At 37.1% G+C, this 22,015-nt stretch overlaps 1 protein-coding gene across 1 annotated transcript in view; it reads right to left on the bottom strand.

The window, feature by feature from the left end:
* Positions 1–633: 633 nt before the first annotated feature.
* Positions 634–22,015, bottom strand: part of cygb2 (cytoglobin 2) — a 28,697-nt gene continuing 7,315 nt past the window's right edge. The window contains exons 2-3 of the mRNA XM_030146173.1: positions 6,105–6,336; positions 634–1,338 (exon numbers count right to left, since the gene is read on the bottom strand). Coding sequence (XP_030002033.1) covers positions 1,174–1,338; positions 6,105–6,336 — 397 coding nt within the window. The 3' untranslated portion in view covers positions 634–1,173. The remainder of the gene's footprint in view (positions 1,339–6,104; positions 6,337–22,015) is intronic.

Here is a 22,015-nt window from a genome sequence, read left to right on the forward strand (position 1 = left end):
GGTTTAGCCGGAAGATGCTGCAGTTTTCCACAGAAATTAGCTTTAAAAAAAAAAAAAGTATTAAAAATTTCTGAAATTCTTAGTCGGCCATTTGCCAAACCTCTCCCCAAGATGAACTAGGCACCGCAGACCTGACAACCTTTGGATTATTAAAAAAATCAAAAATAAATAAACAAAGGATAACTTCATACATTAGCACGCCAATGTATTTAGCTATCACCATTTCATTTATTTTACACCTACGTCCTTTAAATAAAGCCTATTTCTGTGCATTTTTCTTATACTGCACAATAATAACTAGCAAACTCCTTTGTCTTCTATGGACGTTTAACCAGGTGTGTAGCTTTACCCTCAGTGTCTTAGCATAATATAATTTCTTGGAACTGTTACGTACTCTTGACATGCATCTAAAAAACACTGTACAGCGTTTCTGCAAAACAAGCAACTAAAAAGAGCATTTTCCACAATGGTTTTAGCGAAATGATTACTGATGACTATTGGTGGCTAACCAGCATAGTAACACAACCTTGTATTTGCGGCTAACATTAGAGCCAGTAAATCAACAGACATCATGTAGAAATGACAAATTTAATTCTGAATATTTTTCTTATAAGTCAAATCCTGTCTGTTTTCCAAAGTTAATGACAATTTAGCGCTAACTGTGATCACTGCTAAACACTAAAACACAAAGTTTGAAAGGCATAGCAACAGTAACTAAGGGAGGCGGGGCTTAACAAAGGGGACAACTGGCAGATAATTTCACTGAACAGTAAATAAATAAATAAATATCCTATACTGGTACATTAAAGCTTTGCTCATCTAAGCACTTGGCAGCTCTTCAATGGGAAGAAGGAAGGAAATGATGTGTTTGCTGTAATAACCAAACAAAAGAAGCCCCACTTACTAAAAATAAAATAGAAAAAGCAACTAGCTACACTGGTGGGCATCAAAGTGATCTGAGGGCAGTGTGGTGAACAGCACAGCAATGAAGGCTTAGCACCAAAATGTCACCAAAATAAAAGACAGAATCAAGGGGAAATGTTCCGCACAGAACTCCTTGCAATTGTATTTCTCTCTGTCTACTAGTTAGATGATCACAAACACATCATTTCCTTTTTTCCATTTCATTAAGTCCACTGAAAACTCCTTCAGACCATCTCCTCTGTACACTCTTCACACTGCTGAGCTGGAGACCTGGAGCCAGCCCACCTCTGTGTACGCCCCTGTCACATGCCAATACAGCACCCCCATCAGTTTGGTCCACACCAGCTGCACCTCGGCTGTGAAGAATTCTGGGAAATCTTCAGATAACACCTCCAGCATTACACCGCTCAGTATCTGAGAGAGGGGAAAACTTTATTAATGTAGAAAATGGAAAGATGCGAGATCAGATGAGGAGATCACGAAGGGTTGAAGGCAGAAAATGCAATGAGGAGAAATAGCATTCAGCCGAAGCAAGAGCGGTGAAGGGAAAAAAAAAAAAAAAAAAAAAAGGAAAACTAATTCACTGTTGCAGAAAAGTGGGTGAGACAGGTGAGAATTGAAAATGATAACAGTTAAACATGAAAGCGGTGGGTGGATGGACAATACAAGGGGAATGAAAATGCAGAGAGAAAGGGCACCACAGGAGGGGAGTGGGAAAAAAAGAAGAGTTTGAAAGACAAGCACTATTGTTGAAGCTAAAACATGGGTGAAATAAAACAATTGTGTAAAAAAAAAAAAAAAAAAATACTGAAGAACTGAAGATATGAGCAAACAGTATCAAACAAACTGAATTAGAAAAGATTCCACGTTCAGACATTCATGCAGTTCCATTTAACATGCAATTAGTCATTATTTCTTTTTGTTTTTAATCCATCCATCATTTTTCAATTAGTTTGAATAATTTATCTCCCAGTTGCTTGATTTTTTTCCAACATGAAAATAATGTGTTTCACAATAACTTAAAAGGGGAAAGCAGAAAATCTTCACATGTAAGAAGCTTCTAAGTCAAGACAATTGGTATTTTAATTGCTGACTGACTTTAAATAATCAGAACTTTTTAATTTTTTTTTAGATTAGAGATAATAATCATTTATTCACAGTGATTAAGACTGATGCACTGTGCTGTAATAGTTTCATAATCATCATTCTGATTAGCGCCACAGTTTTACAGGAGGTGAAGTCATGCTTGCGGGGTTTACTCTTTTACAAATTGTCTTAAAAGCTCATGAAATATCATCAAATACACAGAGGAAAACAGTGCATTTAATTTCTCTTTAAACGTGCTCCTAAAGCTGCAGTGGAAGTAATCTGTTTTATTCACTGCTGCATTTATGAAGTAGCAGCATCAGCACTGAAAAGACAGAAGAGGGGGAGTATATGCTTCCTCTTCAACCAGATGAAGAGGGAAGCTACAGCATCTTCAGTCGGTACGGTTACATGATGTTTTTTAAATCCGATTTATTTTTCCAGAAGAAATTAATTCGGAACTAAAGTATTTTCTCTTCTGTTTACATGGAAATGTTAAACCCGAATAAATAAGGTTTACATGAGGTATTAATGAGGTAGATAAGTGAGTAAAAGGGTTTGCGCTGCAGTGCTCACGTTGCCTTGTTCTCACAGTCCTTCCTTTACCGTTTTAGCTTTGCATTAGTTTTTATTTCCCAAGATTTTATTACTGCAGTAAGTCACATGGCCATGATTTGAGCCTCAATTTGTGATCATATTGACCCCACCGGACTAAAGTAATGATTAGGGAGAACTGAATTTCACAAAATCACTCACAAAATACCACAAATCACCTATAAAAGCCTGGCTACGTCTGACCATAGGAATGAAGCGATTATGCTAAACTAGGCTAAGCTAAGCTAACAGAAGGGCTGTGAGAACAAGGCACTGCAGTGTAAACTGATTTGCCCACTTATCGAACTAATTAGTGCATGACAAATGAATTAATAAAAAAACAAGTGGTGAACTCTTCCTTCAGGGTTTTCCAGGCTGGTAGATCCCATCAGAATAGCCCACTGGAATGGTTTGGTAAGACTAGACTGCAATGCATATTCTTCCGCCAGCGCAGAATGTGTGCGTCATCTCGACAGGACAAGACAACAAGCATGTGCAGAATGGCAGGAATAAAGTCCAAACGGAATAAAGGGTTTACATGTCCGAGGAATAATTTAGTTCGGAATAAAAAGTGGATTAAACCAGTGACTTTATTCGGATTTAAATTTAATCCGAACTATTCTTTTTCAACTGGAATAAGATGTTTACATTGGCATCTTAAATAGGATCTAACGTTTATTCAGATTAAACCAGGAATAAAAGTTGTCATGTAAACGCACGGATTGTGAAAATTACCAAACCATAGGGTCTCACACACTGGACTATGAACGTGCTTGATGACACTCACTCTGTTTCCTTTGTGCTCTGTCTGTGTGATTTCTATGCCAAGTCAATTCATTCTTAGCTTTTTTAAAGACACAAAACACATCTATTTATGCACACACCTTTAGCAACAACACAACTACTTTCATGTGATTCTGTGTATCTGAATCCATTCTTATTTAAGCACAAACCACAAGCTCACAAACCCTTTCTACAGTGCTCACAGCAAAAATAATTCACATAACAATAATAACTGCATTTGAGACATAATGAACAGATATGAGTAAAGTGGGGGGAAGATAGTTTGAAAAAAATAAAATGAAGGTGTTATAAATCTCTTGTGGTACTTCAGGGGTAATGAGAACATTTCCTTGGGTACACACGGCGATGCTTTGACTCTTCAAAGTCGCTGATGCAAGAAAAGACTTCAGCAGTGGTATTTACCCAGGGGCTTGTACAAGTTTAACATATACTCATTTTATCTAAATGTTAACCATCTTCTCCACGGCGTCACAAAAGTCGTAAAGTTCATCCGGGTTTTGTGAAAAGGGATGGTATTAAACAGTCTTGTTGCAACCAATAATCTAACAACCTCAATAACATAATCATTTTGGCTATTTTAGATGTAATATTAGATGTAAATTTTAATTTCGTTGTACATATGTATAATGACAATAAAGGCATTCTATTCTATTCTATTCTATTCTATTCTATTCTAATAAACCCAAAACAAAAGGGAAATAGACTCTGTGTGTCTTGGGCATCACATAAAATCCAGAAAGAGCTGACTGCTGCAGTTTGGCATACTTATGTATTTTTGGCCAAGGAAGAGACTAGTGAAAACGGTAAGTTGATAGGACCAGTGTTTTGGGAGATATTTGTAATTTTGGAATACAACAGATTTACAATCCCATCGCTATGCCCAGAATCATAGAATCATCATTGAAGTGGGTTACTTAGCAACAGATGAACACTAGGGCCACATTGTCATGGTGTCAGATTTCATGTGCAGAAACAGACATGCCAGCAGAGAGGTTATTCAACTGAAAATGCCGGTGGAATTTACCAAGAAAGTAAAGGAATGAACTGTTTCACATATGAACATCATGGTACGAACACGAGCCGTTCACTAGTAAGCACTTCGACTCCCAGTGTAACTGGTGGGGTGACTGGCTATGACACCGGGCTGGCCAGTCTGAAAACAGCTAAAGAACTTTTAGCTGCACAGCAAAAATTGGAGAGTTGAAATTTCAGGGTTAAACATTTGAGAGTCAATTTCCACTCTCAAAGTGTAGTTTTAACTCACTGTGAGTTAAATGTCACTCAGAGTTGGGGTTAATGAAAAGAGTTAGTCAAGCCTGCGGAAATTAACTCAGGAGAAATGTTGTTTTGCGCCTCTCCATAGTTTATTTGCCTGGCCCCTGCATTTCAAACCAGGTGAACCTGTGCAATTTCTATCAGACTGTCACTGTCAGAGAGAAAAAAGAGGAAAAATAAATTTTCTAAAAAAATGCATCCGTTTTCTTTGAATCATCCTGTTTACATTGAATTTTAAGTCATTTTTAATGGATTCACTTTTTTATGATTAAAATTAACACTACTTTCAGAGTGAAAATTAAGTAAAATGTTATTTTTGTTACTTTCATGGTGTTAATTTAACTCTGTTTGAGTTAAAGGAGAAACTCTGACAGTGTAAATAATAAATCCATATGGGTTAATTTAACCCAGGTCGGTGAGATTATGAAGGGTGGCTGTGGCTCAGTTGGCAGAGCAGGTCGTCCAATGACCAAAGGGTTGGCGGTTCAAGTCCTGGCTCCAACTATCCACATGTCAAAGGTGCCCGCTGGTGTGTGAATGTGTGTAAACGTGAGGAACTGTAAAGTGCTTTGGGCACCATGAAGGTGTAGAAAATGTGCTATATAAGTTCAGTCCATTTATGAACTCTTGTGAGTGTTGGTAGTTAGATCAGTCAGTGTTAAGTTAACTCAGGTTTCTGAGTTAAAAAGGCAACTCTGGCATAGTGTTAAATAATTAACTCCAATGAAAATGTTAATTTAACTCTGTAAAGTGTGGACCTATATAAACTCTGAAAAAGAGTTAAAATCAACTCTGGGAATTGATTCAACTCTCCAATTTTTGCTGTGTGTCAACTTTTATTCTGAGGTAACTGGTTTTCATGGTACTTAAAGTAACTAGTTCAAGATAACTTGCATCTGGTGATTGGTAAGTTGTAATTTGTCAATTTCTTTCCACAAAACTCACCAGAAATCGCAATATATATATATATATATATATACACACACACACACACACACACACACACATATATATATATATATATATATATATATATATATATATATATATATATATATATATATATATATGTATATATGCTTTGGCAAAAAATCTGCTCTAAGAAGCTAAAGAACAACAGAGAAGAAAGTTGGAGAAGCATCCTTAGTTCTGGCAGAGGAGCTCTACCACAGCTAAACACTACTTCAGTAACCACACAATCCAAGTTGACTGGATAGAGAGCACCTCTCAACTGTCTTTCTGTATATTTTGTTTTACTGATAAACCGAATGAGTGACAAATACTGTGAAATGTAACCAAAGACAGGAGAATATTGGAGAATAAGAGAAAGCATTGAGGATGTTGAGTTTCATACAAGTATAATGTAAAATCTCTAATGTACAAATACATAACTTTAGCAGCATTAGAGGTGTTTTGTTTACCTTGAAGTACATGGGCTCCACCTTGTGTTTTAAAGCATGGGCCTTTCCGACCAGGGCCAACACAGACGACACCTTCTCCCCATCGTGGAGATTCTCCACCACAGTATTGATGGCATTCATCACTCTGCGGGCATGGTGCCGAAGTTGGCTGCTGCGCTCCATCTCCTCTGGATCCTCCATGTCCTGGAACTGGCTGAAGTACTGTTTGGCTGATGGGAAGTTTACAAAGAACCTGGGGAGGCAAATAAATGTCAGAGTAAGTGAAGAAGTCAAAGACAAGATGAGGTTTTTGGTTTTTTAGCTAGTAGCATAATAGGGGCTCAGCACTTAATCTCCCACTCCTGTTGAACCTAAACACTCATCTTACAGTAATTGGGTTTTTGCATGAAAACCTCAGCATTTTCCATTCCTGTTATTGTAAACCTCCAGTGGCAACTTAGGAAAATAATTTCTCTTTTCCAGGGATGCTGTGATAATAAAGGGGGCTACTTTGGCCTGCTAACAGTCACCTTTCATTACTGATATATTTGAGCAATGATTGGTTATCTCACTTTACATCAAATATAAAGCTGTGTCATTTCACTTCCTCAGCAGTCATATGTTAAGGCAATAAGTCACAATAATGTAATCACAAAATAACCCCATCATCAACAGTGATGTTACCATACCTGTAAGGCAATAAAGCATAAATGGATCCCAGACATGTGGGTGTAACATTAAATACCCATAGTCACATTTAAAATATAGTTTGTACACATGTTTTCACACTTGCATTTGGGCTGTATGCGTAGGCAGGAGCAGGACAAATAACGTATAGACAGAAATATTTTGAATAAAATGTGGCTTGTCTTGGCTTAAACCAGGGTGACATTTATTAAACATTAACAGAGAATCAATGCAAACTCTTATTTTAAAGCATAACTTTTGCAGCATTGCATTTTCTATAGATCCCTGTTTGAAAATTCATGAATGTTCAAGTCACAGAAAAGCAACACTTTTCCAATATGGATCAATTGAAGCTGCTGTCAGGCTTATGATTACATATAATGACACCACACGGGGCTCTGGAGAAGCTGAGACACATTTATCCACCTCAGTTGTTTCCTCAGAGTACATCTATTGTTTGGTCACTCTGACAAACAGAAAAGATGTTTTGAATGTATAATATGCGTTTATTTAAATGATCCTACATTTTTGCATATTTGCTAGTTCTCTCCATAATAATAATAATAATACCTAGAAAAGCACTCAGAGAGCGCAGACCTCCGCCAAGGCACATCAGTGCCCCACCCCCCAATCACCACCAAAATTTAATCATTTGTTCCTTGTGCCAGTATCAACATTTCCTGAAATTTTCATCCAAATCCGTTCATAACTTTTTGAGTTATCTTGCACACAAACAGACAGACAGACAGACAAACAAACAAACCAACGCCGGCAAAAACATAACCTCCTTGGCAGAGGTAATAATACATCACACTTATATAGTGCTTTTTTGGACACTCAAAGATGCTTCACAAACAAACAAAACAAACAATCACCTGCAGCAGCCTAAAGATGCCAACACCATTAAACGTGCCGTATGTAGGATTGTGGCCAAAACTAGTACTGCAATCACATTCAAAATATTGTAGAGTGTGGTGTCCTCTCCACCTCCCCCTGGGCTAGGGGTTGCCAGATCCAGCATGAGCGTCTACTACTAGCGTTTCCACTAATCCTTGCCACCACACCATAAATTTCATACGAAAAAATCATCACCAGACTTATTCTACATAAGTCTAATATATAACAGGCCAGGACAAAGTCCTGCCCACTCAAATGAAAGTTCACAGATTCAGGGGATAGGGAAAAGGGAAATGAGCCATAAGTTTCACTTTTACTTCCGCGAAGTACAAGCGACACGGATCACTACCGTAACCCCCCACCCCCCGACTGAACCACAGACGCCAGACTACTGAACCCCCCCCTTTTGGATTACACACTGCCAGTCTGGGACCGGGTGAAGAGACCGCGGCCCCGGCTCTCAGTGGCTCTTACCGGGTGGTCAGACCAGCCGGCGTCAGTCTTCAAATCCTTCTCCTCTTTCAGCCGTCTCCATGTTTCAAAATCATCTCCTATACATCTCCTTGTTTTGTTTCTCACTTTGTCACAATGTATTTGGGAATAATAAGAGGACTTTTAGGTTTATTAACGTCAGACACTTATGATCAGAAATGTTCCAGCTGCAGCTCAGTGGGAACTGGCAACCTGGATGCTGAAAGGCTTCTGACTCTGTGATTGGCAGACAGGTGATGGGCGGAGCCTCAGACCAAAACACACAATGACAACATAAACATCATTTCGGCGCTGACACTGAGCTTTTCAAATGCTAATATTCTGTCTGGACTACTACTGTCAGTGATATCAGTATTTGAAATCAACATGATTCCTTAATGTCTGGTGACAGTCAAGGCCATTTTATAATTACTTACAACGTAATTCCTATATACTGCACCTTTACATTGGAAATAATCTATTCTGAATTTCAGGAGCAGGACCACTCCTCAAACACTCCCCTTCCTGTCATATGCCTATAAATACCTCCCTGCCCAAAACTTCTGTTTGTTCTTACTTCCATGCCTCACCCTCCCTCCTTCTTCTGCCTGTCTTCCTCTTTAGGTATCGGGGGGGTAACTCACCTCATTATTGTCATCATTGTCTCAAACATCTATTTCTATCTGTCATAAATAAACAATCATATCATCCATGTGAGGTTGTGGTCCTTGCTCATGAGATACAGCTTTGCACTTCATTTTAGTCACTCCAGGAGCCTAAAATCTTGGACACACTGACTCAGACTGACTATTTAGAATGAAAATTTCATTAATTTTGTAAATTTGAACAGTAATCCTGTAGAATAACAATCACACATGCCTGTAATTTTTCCTGTGCGCTGTAACACTGGGAAGAGAGAAATGAGCATATTACATTACAGCTATTTTTACTATGTATTCCTGAATTGTTGTAGCAACTAACAAACACAATGACAGCCGTGACATTTATTTGTCTTAACTGGGACAAAACCCATTACAAGTCGTCACTAAAGCCAGTGGAAATGCATCATAGGGGGAAATAAGCATGCATCACAACATGTGACCACTAGAAATGGGGATAAAAATAAGAATTAAACTATGATGCTTAAGGTTAGAAGTCACTGTGTTTAATTCTACAGAACACTTACACTACAGCAGAAATATGACATACAATTATTCCTGAAGCCTTTAAACGCACTGTGTGTTAAAAAGGCTGTAAATTACTCTGTCTTTGACACACACATACACACACACACTTTTTCATGGCTGTAAAGTGTGTAATCCCTGTGCACCATCAGTTTGCCAGGAAGATGCAGAAGCCTTCACAGTTTAGCAGCACTGATGAGGCTCTAATAGTAAGATTGATCAGACTCTTTCCAAGTGTAATTGGATGCAGGTGTGCTGAAGTGTGCTGTTTAATTCATTTCCATATCTGTTGTTTTTTATTTGCAGGGCTCAACCTGAAAGACTCGCAGCAGAAGAAAAGTTTCAAGCAGATTAAGGTGCAGTATAAAAATGCATTTTTTTAGCTTCCATAATGTCATGTAAAACCAATAATAGAATGCAACTACTGAAACAGACTGGATGGTTGGTTGGTTGGTTGGTTGGTTGGTTGGTTGGTTGGTTGGTTGGTTGGTGTGCACGATGGGAACAGGCATCTATTTGATATGTGTCAGTTTTATATGGATTAATAGATTTGGCATCTGCATACATTTGACTCCGGTGTCTCTTCAAACGTTTCAGTGAAAGCTAAAGTTTCAGAATATTTCACATTAGGAACATGCATATCATGTTTTAAAGAGGTTTACTTAAATAAATCGGGTAGTTGGCTATTAATGGGTGAACTGACTGCAAGATTTGCATGTGAATATTCTCAAACCTGAATAAGAACAGTGGATCTGCAGAGGGAGGACCCTGATAGTCCCACTGGTGTCCATGAGACACGCCTCCCCCAGACACCAGGGGTAGCACCAACATCTGGGGGGCCCACCCCACTCCCTCCCCGGTGCACAGTGGGTCTAACCCGGGGGCAGGTCTGGTCCACATTGGGGGCATGTGAAGGTTCAGTCTGCATGGAGCCTCATGTGACTGCAGCTCCTGCTGTCAATCAACTGGATATTGTGGTTTTATTGTTGTAGTTATTGTTCCTTCTTACTGTTATTATTGTTAAATAATTGATCATTGTTTTATTCTTCTAATTCAGAATTTAATATTTTGTACAAGCTTTAGGTGATCCTCTTTGATTTATAGGTGTGTGTTGTACGTACACTTAGTGACAGATGCTAGTATTATTATACATTTGACCTAGCGCCAAAAATAATAATGCAAATTAACCAATGTTGCTGTTAATCATTGACATATGCCAGGCTGCAAAAATCAAATAATATGTGATCCAATTTTTATGTAGTATTCTGAAAAAAAATCATATTTTGTGTTTTTTGCACCAAAAAATGTAGTGACATCATGATCAAAAGAGGTCATTTAAAGGGTTAAAAAATGTAAAATGAATGATTATTTGATATGTATGATTAGGGCTGATCTTAATTTACAAAAATAAAATCAAATTAGAGCTGAAAAATACATCAATATATAATATTTAATAGTTTGATTTATAGGTGTGCCATTTTGGCACACTTGGTGACAGACGCTAGTATTATTGTACATTTGACCTAGCACCAAAAATAATGATGCAAATTAACCAATGTTGCTGTTAATCTTTGACATATGCCAGGCTGCAAAAATCAAATAATATGTGAGCCACTTTTTATGTAGTATATTGGAAAAAATTATTTTTTGTGTTTTTTGCATCCAAAAAAATGGTTTGTTTACATTACAAACACGGCATTTAAAGGGTTAAAAAATGTGACATTTATTGAGTATTTGATATTTTTATTTACGGTTCAAGTTGATGAAATAGAAAAAAGTGTAAAAGAATTAAAAACAAACTATATGAAATTTTTATAGACATTCCACAAGTGTGCCAAAATGGCACACTTGGTGCTTAGTAAGGGCCTTGCTGGATGGGATACCGGAGGGTTAAATGAACATTGTAGATCATGGGTATGTTTTACAGGTATTAGGGCTGGAAAGTCTGGTCAAAAGATCATTTCACAAAGTTTTGAAGTAGAATCTGGATCCACATCTGAATCACAATTTTCTCACATCTTAGAAAATGTGGGTGAAATACAAAATTTTCCTCTAGTTTTCTCTGGTTTGTGGAGGTTTAACCTGTATGTGATTTTTGCTGTTGTTATCATGCATATTGAACTGAAATTGTGCATAATGACAATATATAGCTAAAGTAAACGTATCAATATTTCCTAACAGTAAATACACCTGTGACACTGCAGTGTTAACTATCTATACTGTGGCGGACTCATTCATCCTGCCTGACTTTTGCAATGAATAAAAAATGTATCTACCTTCTAACATAAGTCCAATTCACTTTACACAAACAAAATAAACAAAAGTTAATGCAGACTAAGGACAACTGCAAACACTTTAGTGCAGACAGATGGTGAAGTGTGGCACTGACTATATGTACTGCAATAAATTCATTAGCCTAATGACCTGTGCTGCTAACACTAGTGCAAACCTATAAGGTAGTGCAGCACCTGTGTGCAAAACTCTGTAAAATATTGTGATTACAATGATAAACAGGTCATTTAAAACTTAGTTGGAAAAGAAAGTTTTGATAGTGCAGTTATTTATTATATAACCCAATATTTACAATCCCTCTAAAAAGTACTATGTTCCCATAAAACTGGAATAATTTGTAATGATTTCAGCTAGGGCAGTAACAATGAGGCACTGAAAAAATGGCGCAAAGAGGAAAAATTTATTTCCAAAAATGTACCTCTGAGTTCAACTCACATCACTCAATGGCCACTATATTAGTTACACCTATTACCAGACTTGAACTAAATTTCCTGACACATTCCTCTTTTTATTCCTATTTATACACATCAGTAATCACCTTTGACCAGGTGCAATGATTACATACTGAGTCCAAGTTACACTTTATTCATCAAGAATAAATCACATTGTCCCAATCATATCGTGAGAATTCCTTGTTTTATTTGAATGTACTAATGTACAGGTTTTCCCTGAGGCCTCCTCCTGGCAGGACATGCCCAGAACTCCTCCCCAGGGAGGAGTCGAGGAGGCATCTGAAACAGACACCCGAGCCACCTCAGCTGGCCCCTCTGGATATGGAGGAGCAGCAGCTCTGCTCCGAGCTCCTCCCTGGTGACTGAGCTCCTCACCCTATCCCTAAGGGTGCGCCCAGCCACCCTACAGAGGAAACCCAATTCGACCGCTTGTCTCTGGGATCTTGTCCTTTTGGTCATGACCCAAAGCTCATGACCATACGTGAGAGTAAGAACATAGATTGACTGGTAAATTGAGAGCTTTGCCTTTCAGCTCAGCTCCTTCTTTACCACAACAGACTGATACAGCGACCACATCACTGCAGATGCTGCATCGATCCACCTGTCAATCTCACGCTCCATCCTTCCCTCATTAGTGAACAGGACCCCGAGATACTTGAACTCTTCAACTCCATGTAAACGTTAAAACTGAAAACTAAATAGGAGTCAGTGAGATGTAAAAGTCAAAGCAAGCAGTTTTTCATCACTATGCTATGAAAAATGTCCAAGTAAAACTAGTGTTTTTATTTTTTCTCTTCTGATGGTGAAGTAAGAAGATATTTAATCTTTGCTTCAGAGCTCTTTGCTTAAAAAACATTTCCAGTGTGACAAATCGGACTTGTTCATCTGATTTCTCAGTGTATTCGTAGTCTGGAGTTATTTTAAGCCCACGTGTAGACTTGTAGAACTTAAACCTAATCATTGTAAGCAAAGAGATAAAGAACATATAAATTGTTTAAGAAGTTTTGTTTTGATTCAAGGATTTGATGTTCATTACAACAGAGACAGAGGACAGCGCTGTAGCAATAAAAGAAAAGTTTCCGTAAACTTATACAGCACAAAGGTATGTAAGAATCCTTTTCGGTTTCTTCAGGTGAAAACTCTAAGTGTTGCCAACATGAAGGCGGGGATTTAAAGACACAAACAGATGGGTTTATATGTGAACACACACTTACTCTGACCCACTTTGAAGCTTGTTGGCACTCCAGCCAACTACAAATGCTCATACAGTTATATTTCCAGTTGGAGTTTGGCCCTGGGCACACCTGCTACACATCACCCACATCCCCCAGATCCTGTGTCATGCCGGGTCTACAAAGGCTTGACTGTACCAGCAATTACAATACATACACATTTGTTTTGTTAGTGACAGAAAAGATACAGACAATGCAATAACTCGTGTTCTGCTTAGACAAACATTAAAGTTAACTGCAGCGCTTTAAGAAAACACGGTGCTTCAGTGCTGTTTCCTTTGAAGAATAAAGGAGAGCTCTTCTTTTTGTTCTCATGGTCTTGTGTCAGAATGATAAACACTTAATCCTCTGTAGTTAGTGCAGGGTTTTTACAGGACGTTAGGAGAGGTTTTGCAACATGCACATAACCATGACTTTTCCAGTTTTAGCCTATGACAAAGTCTTCATCATCCTTCAAAGTATGGTTTTATAATCCACAAATGTAAGAGTTGAATTGGTTGCCAAAATTTCTGACTTGGAATTCATTGAATTTTAGTCCTTCATTCACCATATGACCAGGGGAGTCTAGGAAAAATAACATTTCTGATTACCTTACACTGTATTGTGATATACATATTATGATATACATTATGATATACATATAAAATGTTTATTTCTTCTTATTGAGCTGATGAAAAAAGTGAATTTTTTCCTGGGAATCAATAAAATTCCCCTGTATCTGTATTTGTTTGGCGTTTGCTGCTAACCGAAGTATGCAGGTATACTTTAATAACTGTTGGTAACACAGTATTCTTTTAATGTTTTACTTATGGTACAGTGTTGTTCTACCACTCAATGATGTCTGCTGCCTATCATACTCAAACCTATTGGTACTAGAGACTAAATATAAAAATCTAAATGAGACATGAATGTATACACTCTTAAATTGTTGATTGTACATACTAGAGTCGTATATACACTTTTTTATCTTGTGTGCTGCATGTTTTTTTCTATTATACTATTGGATGCAAGTACAAAAATACATTTCACTATGTATAACTGTGCATGTGACAAATAAATAAATAATCTTATTTTACACAAATCTATGGTTCTGGGGACTGTTTTGAGAAATAGAGGCCAGGTTTCAGGCTGAATTTGCTCATCAGATGCTGAACAAAAAACAGTTTGTTTTCTCAACATGACGCTGACTCCAACTGTTATTTCTTGAAATGCAGACACCTTTATTTGTTGTTGTGGTGGCACTTTTCTTTATAATGTCTATGAAAAGCAATACGTCTATCACCAAACTAAAGAAAAGAAAAATGTCATTAGATGCTGATATATTTTTTTCACTTTCACATCATCTCGTATAGCTCCTAGAGCGGCAGTATACATGGACGTTGTGCATCATTTTTCTTATGCAGAACCTAAGGTGCATGTTGTGGCTGGCTCCTTGATACTAAATATGTTTCAGAGGTGTGATTCTGTCTTCACATGGGGGTGTGCTGAGAAATGTCGTGTCCCTGTGCGAGACTGGTTTGCTGTTTAATGCTTTAAAGAGCTCTGAGCACATTCTTGCACCTGCCTCTGCATCTAAATGAAGCCATCAAAGCCAAAGCAGCACCATTAGTGGAACTTGTTAATCACACTTTGATTAGACTGAAAGCGTTTTTATAATTCTATAGAGAACCATGAACAACCTTGCGCCTCGCTGCTGGAATTTCAAGGTCGTCTTTTTCCCAAGGCAACCTCAACTATTACCACATAAGAACAACACATTAAGTTGCAACTTTGGAAAAAAAAAAAAAAAAAGTTACCTTCTTAAAGGTTTAGTGTGTAAGACTTAGAAGCTATGTAGCTATCAATAACGTAATACCTGCCAGTAACATAATCATTTAGGCCATATTAAAAGTAAAAAAGCCAATAGCATAATAACTTGCCAATAACGTAATAAAATGTGCGACATGTTTATACGTCATATTTACAATATGTCATATTTATGCTATTTATAATAACATATTTATAATAAACAGACTTAGAGACTCTTTTGGGATTTCTGGAACAGTTTTAAATTGGTTCATATCCTACTTGACTGACAGGTGTTTTTCTGTCTTCATGAATCAGATTCAGTCAGACGTGGCAGGGCTAGCATGCAGGGTCCCACAGGGGTCTGTTTTGGGACCTGTTCTCTTTTTACTTTACGTGACCCCACTTGGAAAGATTATCTATGAGTTCAGAGACATATCTTATCATTTTTATGCTGATGACATTCAGCTCTACTGTTCCTTCAAGCAGACAGAGCTGTATAAATTGGGTAATTTTACTTTCTGCTTGACTGCCATCAAAAAATGGCTAAATAACAACTTTATTACTATTTATTATTATTATTTTTTTTAATGGTGCAGTGGTATTAAAAATAGTGCAAATAGTTAATGGAAAATGTACTAATTATAAACAGTTTGTTATTATTAATGTACTATTAATGAATTGAACATGATTGGCTGCAGTTAATATATTTTTAAAGGATTATTTTTAATGCTAAGCCAGTAGTGTAATAACATAATACATTATTTGCAAATTTTACTATGTTATTGACTCAAAACCTTTATTACATTTTTATTTTATTTAACCAGGTAAATTAGTTGAGAACTGAATCTCATTTTCAATAAGTGGTTCCGGGCACAACAAATCCCGCCTCTTGCATGTATTGTGGCTTATTTTGGCATCGATCCAGCTGATGTCATCATGTCTATGTATGTGCTGATGTCAGCATATCAGTTGCTTCTATATATGTGCCTAGTTTAATGTATGTACATTGAAGAATTTTTTTTTTTTTTTTTACATATATATACATTTGAAATTTCATCCATTATGAGTAAATGGGGGGGGGGGGATTATTTTTAAAATTCATAAAAAATTTGAACTTTGACCTACTGTTCCCAAAATGTAATCAAATCTATTCTGGGTCACTGGTAATATATAAACCCAATTTGGTATGAATTCAACCAATAGTTTTGCTGCTAGAGTGTTAACAAACAAACAAGCAAAGAAACAAACAAACCGAACCAGAAACAATACCCCTTGCCTCTCCTTCGGGGTAATAACGGCTTGGCTGTATAGAGACAAACAACCAGTCACTCTCACATTCACACCAATGGGTGGTTTTCGATTAACCAGTTAACCTAGTAGTGTGTTTGAATGGTGGGAGGAAACCTGGAGTCCCCAGGGAGGACATGCAGAAAGGTTCCTGGTGTCGGACTCAAATTCAGGACCTTCTTGCTGTGAGGCGACAGTGCTATCCACTGCACCACCATTACAATACATTACATTATTGACAAGTTCTTACGTTATTGGCTTTATTACATTTAAAACAGCCAAAATGATTATGTTATTGGCCATAATTATATTATTGGTTGCTACAAGGGCTTTATGGGAATCAACAGTAATTGGGATTTTTCTACCTTAGAATGGACCATCTATATCAGAGGAAGCAGGTTTATCATGTTCCTACGTGTAGACTGCCTCATCTTATTTTCTTCCTTTTATGGCAGATGGTATTAAGGTACATTACAACAGTCATATATGATGTCCGAGTGTGGACCAGAGATGTTATCCTCTTAACTAAAAAGCCCAGAAAGGATAAATTAAACACTGACTTTAAATAGAGTCTTTCATGCATTCATGTTTGTTACATGGCTAGACCACACTACTCCACTCTACTGCTACCTGCATGATGTGAAACAATGTCAGTGAATTTACCTTTGGAATGAGAACATCCATTCAGTCCAGTGTAGACATCTGTTAATGTGGCAGTATTGTTATAACATGCTAAGCACAAATGCTGAGGATGTGTAGCCCCTACCAGTATCAGCAGATTAAAATCCCACTACACTAATATTTATCTATGACAAATATGACAGTATTCTGTAATGTTTTCTTTGTGCATTTTCCCCCTATTATTTAACTGAAATGAAAAGCAGAATGAGAGAGAGAGAGGTGATGACACACAGCAAAAGGACAGAGCCACAGAAACACCATATTTCTGGTTGGAAAGAGAAAAACACCTACTTTTTAATGTTGAAAAGGACTTGGAAGTCTTTATCTCTGTTGTTTGATAGCATTGGAGGTAAGTTGGACTGAACCCATTACCCATCTCTGGAATAGTGGTAAAACCTCTCTGCTTCTCTATAGCAAACTACTCTCTTCCTGAACAACACTAATTATTGTCCCTTAATAAAACTGTGTTGGAAGAGATCTTGAAGTGTTGCATATGGGAAAGTGAGCCGAAACATTAATATTGACAAGTCTCAAAAAAAAGAAATATAAATAGCTGCATATAGCATAACAGAGGTATAATTTTGAAGGGGGAGACTGATATAAATAAATAAATATTGTTTGCTCAAATACACTGTTGCCCATAAAGTTGGAATAGTTTTGTTTAAAGACACATTCCTCTTTTTGTTCGTATTTATTTATACATTAGTAATCACCTCTGACCTTACATTAAATACAAATAATAAATAATAATCATAATACATTTTATTCATAGGCGCCTTTCAGGATACTCAAGGTCACCGTACAAAGTTGTTAAAATAAATACAACACAATTAAAATTACACAAATATATACAGAAAACACATAGGTACATAAAATGGCACCAGATAAAAGTGAAATTATGGAATTGAGTAGGCCTGTCTGAATAAATAAGTTAAATAAATAAATAATACTAGCTACACTTCACACTTTTGCAACTTCTCTACTAAATGTCACTAGTAATAACATATTGGATCCAGGATTTTTGTAGCTTTTTCTGTTGCAGGGAGGTTGTCAGGGATTTTAGTTCTTCCCCATGTGCAAGTGCTCCACCACAACATCTTCCCTGATAGTTTTACAAAAGCCCAAGTGAGTTTTGTTCAAAGAATACAAACAAGTGGTGCCAGGCACAACAAACCCCATCCCTCGCACGTATTTAACCCATTATAAGTGAAAATTTTTAAAAATCATAAAAAATTTGAACTTTGACCTAACTTTTCTAAAATATGATGCCATCTATTCTGGGTCACTGGCAATCTATAAACCCAATTTGGTATGAATTGAACCAATAGTTTTGCTGCTAAAGTGTTAACAAACAAACCAAACCAAAAACAATACCCCTTTTGCCTTGCCTCCCCTTCCTCTTGTAACTAGAGTCAAAGTTTTTCCTCGTTTTATAACAACAGCGAGGAATATCCAACACTGACAAAATGTGGACATGGGTTTATCTACGTCAGACTACACTGAGCATTTAAGTCACAGAGGAATAAAAACATGTTTCTAAGTTCTGATTTTCTGAGTAACCCTCTTTGAAGGATTGGTTACATTCTTTAGCAATAAAAAAAACTGAATTAATTCATGATCATTAACCCATAAAGACCCAAACAGCCTCCAACAACCTCTACTGATGTAAACTGTTTAATCCCTGTTGATCCACTAATTCAATCCATGTAAATAATTGGTGTAAAATACAGTTCTTCATCTTTTCATGGTCATCAGATATGACCCATTTGGATGTTCAGAGGCTCTGTAGTTACCATGGAAACACTGTCATCTTCTACAACATTGATTCACCAGTAAAACCCATGGAGTTAGATCAATGACAATGGACTGAGACACTTAGTTTTATGTTCAAATAATGGTATCTTTGCTGAAAAATTCATGTTTTCTTCAGTTTTTTTCAGTTTTTGTTTTAATAATGTTTGAATTTGCTCTGAAAGTTAATGAACATCTACATTATCAGTGAATTAAACAGAGGTTAATACAAGATCTACACTGACAATAACTTAAAATAAAGAGGTTACTATTACAATAAATGGTGATAAAATCCTTAAGAAAGGTAAAAAAGAGAGAAAAATTCATTTGGAAACTGCCACAAAAGTAGCACTGGGTCTTTATGGGTTAGAATAATAGAATTAAAGGAGAAGAAAACAGGAGAGAGAAAAAAAAAAAAACATTCCTGTGCAAAGTTGCAAGTTAGATTTCACTGTGAGAGCTAGATGTAACTGAAAGTGAGGTTGAGTCTTTATTTTTGCTGTCTTGTCTACAAGGACATGAAGGATGTACGCTTTAGTAAAAATGCATTTATGCTGATTTCTTTTGGCTGGCTGATTATGAAAAACTTGAGATGTTTTTCAGATAGGGAAGTTTTTAGAGTTTTGCCACATTTCAGAAAGACAGAACGTTTTGCTTGAGACTGAGTTGCATAAGGCAGCAAAAAGACATTTTCTACAGAAATGTACAGAAATGTATGTTTGATCCCTGAAACTTGGGGAAAAAAAGGTTCAGTGTAACTATATGAAGAATGTTTACAGTATTCCTTTTAGTATGTGTTCTGTTAAATACATAGTTACCTCCGCCAAGGAACAGTGGAGGTTATGTTTTCATCGGGGTTTGTTTGTTTGTTTGTTTGTCTGTTTGTCTGTTTGTTTGTTTGTTTGTTTGTCTGTTAGCAAGATAACTCAAAAAGTTATGGATGGATTTTAATGAAATTTTCAGGAAATGTTGATACTGGGACAAGGAACAAATGATTACATTTTGGTGGTGATCGGGGGGGTGTTAACACATTAACACATAACCTTCACCATTTCCCTTGGAGGAGGTTATGTTTTCATTAGGGTTTGTCTGTCTGTCTGTTAGTGAGATACTGGCACAGGGAACAAATGATTAAATTTGATGGTGATCGGGGGGGCGGATTTTTTGTTTGTTCGTCTGTCTATTAGCGAGATAACTCAAAAAGTTATAGATGGATTTGGATGAAATTTTCAGGAAATGTTGATACTGGCACAAGGAACAAATGATTAAATTTTGGTGGTGATCAGGGTGGTGGTGGTGGGGCTGATCTGCCTTGGTCTGTGCTCTCCGAGTGCTTTTCTAGTTATATTATGAAGTGTTAATGTTATATTTGGTAATGATTACTGTAACTTTGATATCCTCCCAAAATTACTTCTACTGTGACAATTGAATATTTTCTGTTTTGCAAAGTAAAAAAGCAAAGATGCTGACACCCTTCCATCATTATTTCGTTCTCTCATGTCGAAGTATGCAGTGTTTGACTGTATTCACCAAGCTGCCATATGCACTGCTCTGCAGATGCCTGGGGTGCTCTTTCTCTTTCTCTTTGGTGCAATTGCATTTGTACGCATTGGTGAGATCAACTGAGGCTATTGTCACTGTCTATTCTCTCAATGCATGCAAGCAGATGGATCAACATAAAACATGCAAATCCATATTCACGTACACCGATGCTGTCCACTGATCTCCAAAATACAATGCAAGACTTTGATCCAGTGCGAGGTAAGGTTACGTTAGGTAACAGAAGAACTGTTTGTGCTTCAAATACAGATGAAATAATAAAAGAGCTGTTGTGCAAGATGCTAAAGTAATTGCTTAAATTGATTACCTCATGAACAGAAGACTATTTGGAAAACAATTTGATGATTGATTAGACATTTGAGTAACTTATGAAGCAAAAATCTCAAAAGTTTCACCACTTAAAATGTGGGTGTTTGCAGCTTTCATCTGTAAAATCCTTATTAGTCCAAAAACAAGCAATCTAAGGACACCATCTGATATTATCTTGAAAACTGTGGTCGTTTTTTTTTTTTTTTTTTTTTTTTTTTTTTCACATTTAATAGACTAAATAACCATTGTGCTAACTTAACTTAAGTATCACTGGAATGCTTTTGTTTCTTATTTATGAGAACCTCGAAAATATCAAGAGGCAACAAAGAAAAATTATGCATATAAATGGCATAATCAATTTTGTCAGTCATCATAGCAAGCTGGTTTGAAAGGGAAAAAAAGTAATGTCTTTATCACAGAAGGAGAAAAGTGGCAAATTAGAGAGGAAAAGATAATGTACAGGATTGAAAGGAGTGGCAGAGGATAAGACAGATTGTGAGGCAAGAAAGGAGACATTTAAGTGCCAAATCTTGTTGCTGTCATCCACAGATAAGAACATAAGACACACACACACACACACACACACGCACACACGCACTCTGCCTTGGCCTCTCTTTCCCTCAGGCATTCTTGTCACCCAAAACTGAAAATCAGTTTGTCTCACTCCCATCAGTCTCCTTGACTACGACTGGCTGTCCATTTTAACAAACCCTCACTGGCTTTCTTAGTGTCACGTTGACAGTTTAGCAGGGGACACTCAAACAAATCAAGAAAACATAAAAGGGGCAAGAAAAACACAGTAAAGCCGGGTTACATTAGGTTGATATGCGACGAAGCTGCAGAGATTTCTGCCTGTTGAGGATTACACTGTTACAAAATAGTTTGATTTAATCTTCACGGGCACATTTTGACAATTTAAGAAGACAGCAGTAACGGCAGAGCAAGAGCCATGAATAATATCAAAAACAAGGCGCTTATAGTACATGAAAATTTATGAGGCATAAACGGAGTCCTGTAGGCTACATGAATTTCACCCGTGATAAATGTAAATGCATGAAGTGCACAAATGCACCATCTCAGACCATAATAGAAATGTGTGAAGGAGTGGAAGATGGAGTATTTCTACAGCAGCTTAATGAGAGGAATATGATGTTCCCTCCTTCCCCACACTTGTCACAGCTCAGTTATTGGGTAGAGGTTGAGAGGTTGAAGGAAAGGCTGCAGATCTAAGTGTGTGTATTTGTGCACACGGAGAACTGCCTCCACTATAGCATTCTGACTTCATGTTTCAGTAGAATCTC

Source organism: Sphaeramia orbicularis, chromosome 1 (assembly GCF_902148855.1).
Source record: "Sphaeramia orbicularis chromosome 1, fSphaOr1.1, whole genome shotgun sequence".
In the NCBI taxonomy this organism is placed as follows: domain Eukaryota; kingdom Metazoa; phylum Chordata; class Actinopteri; order Kurtiformes; family Apogonidae; genus Sphaeramia; species Sphaeramia orbicularis.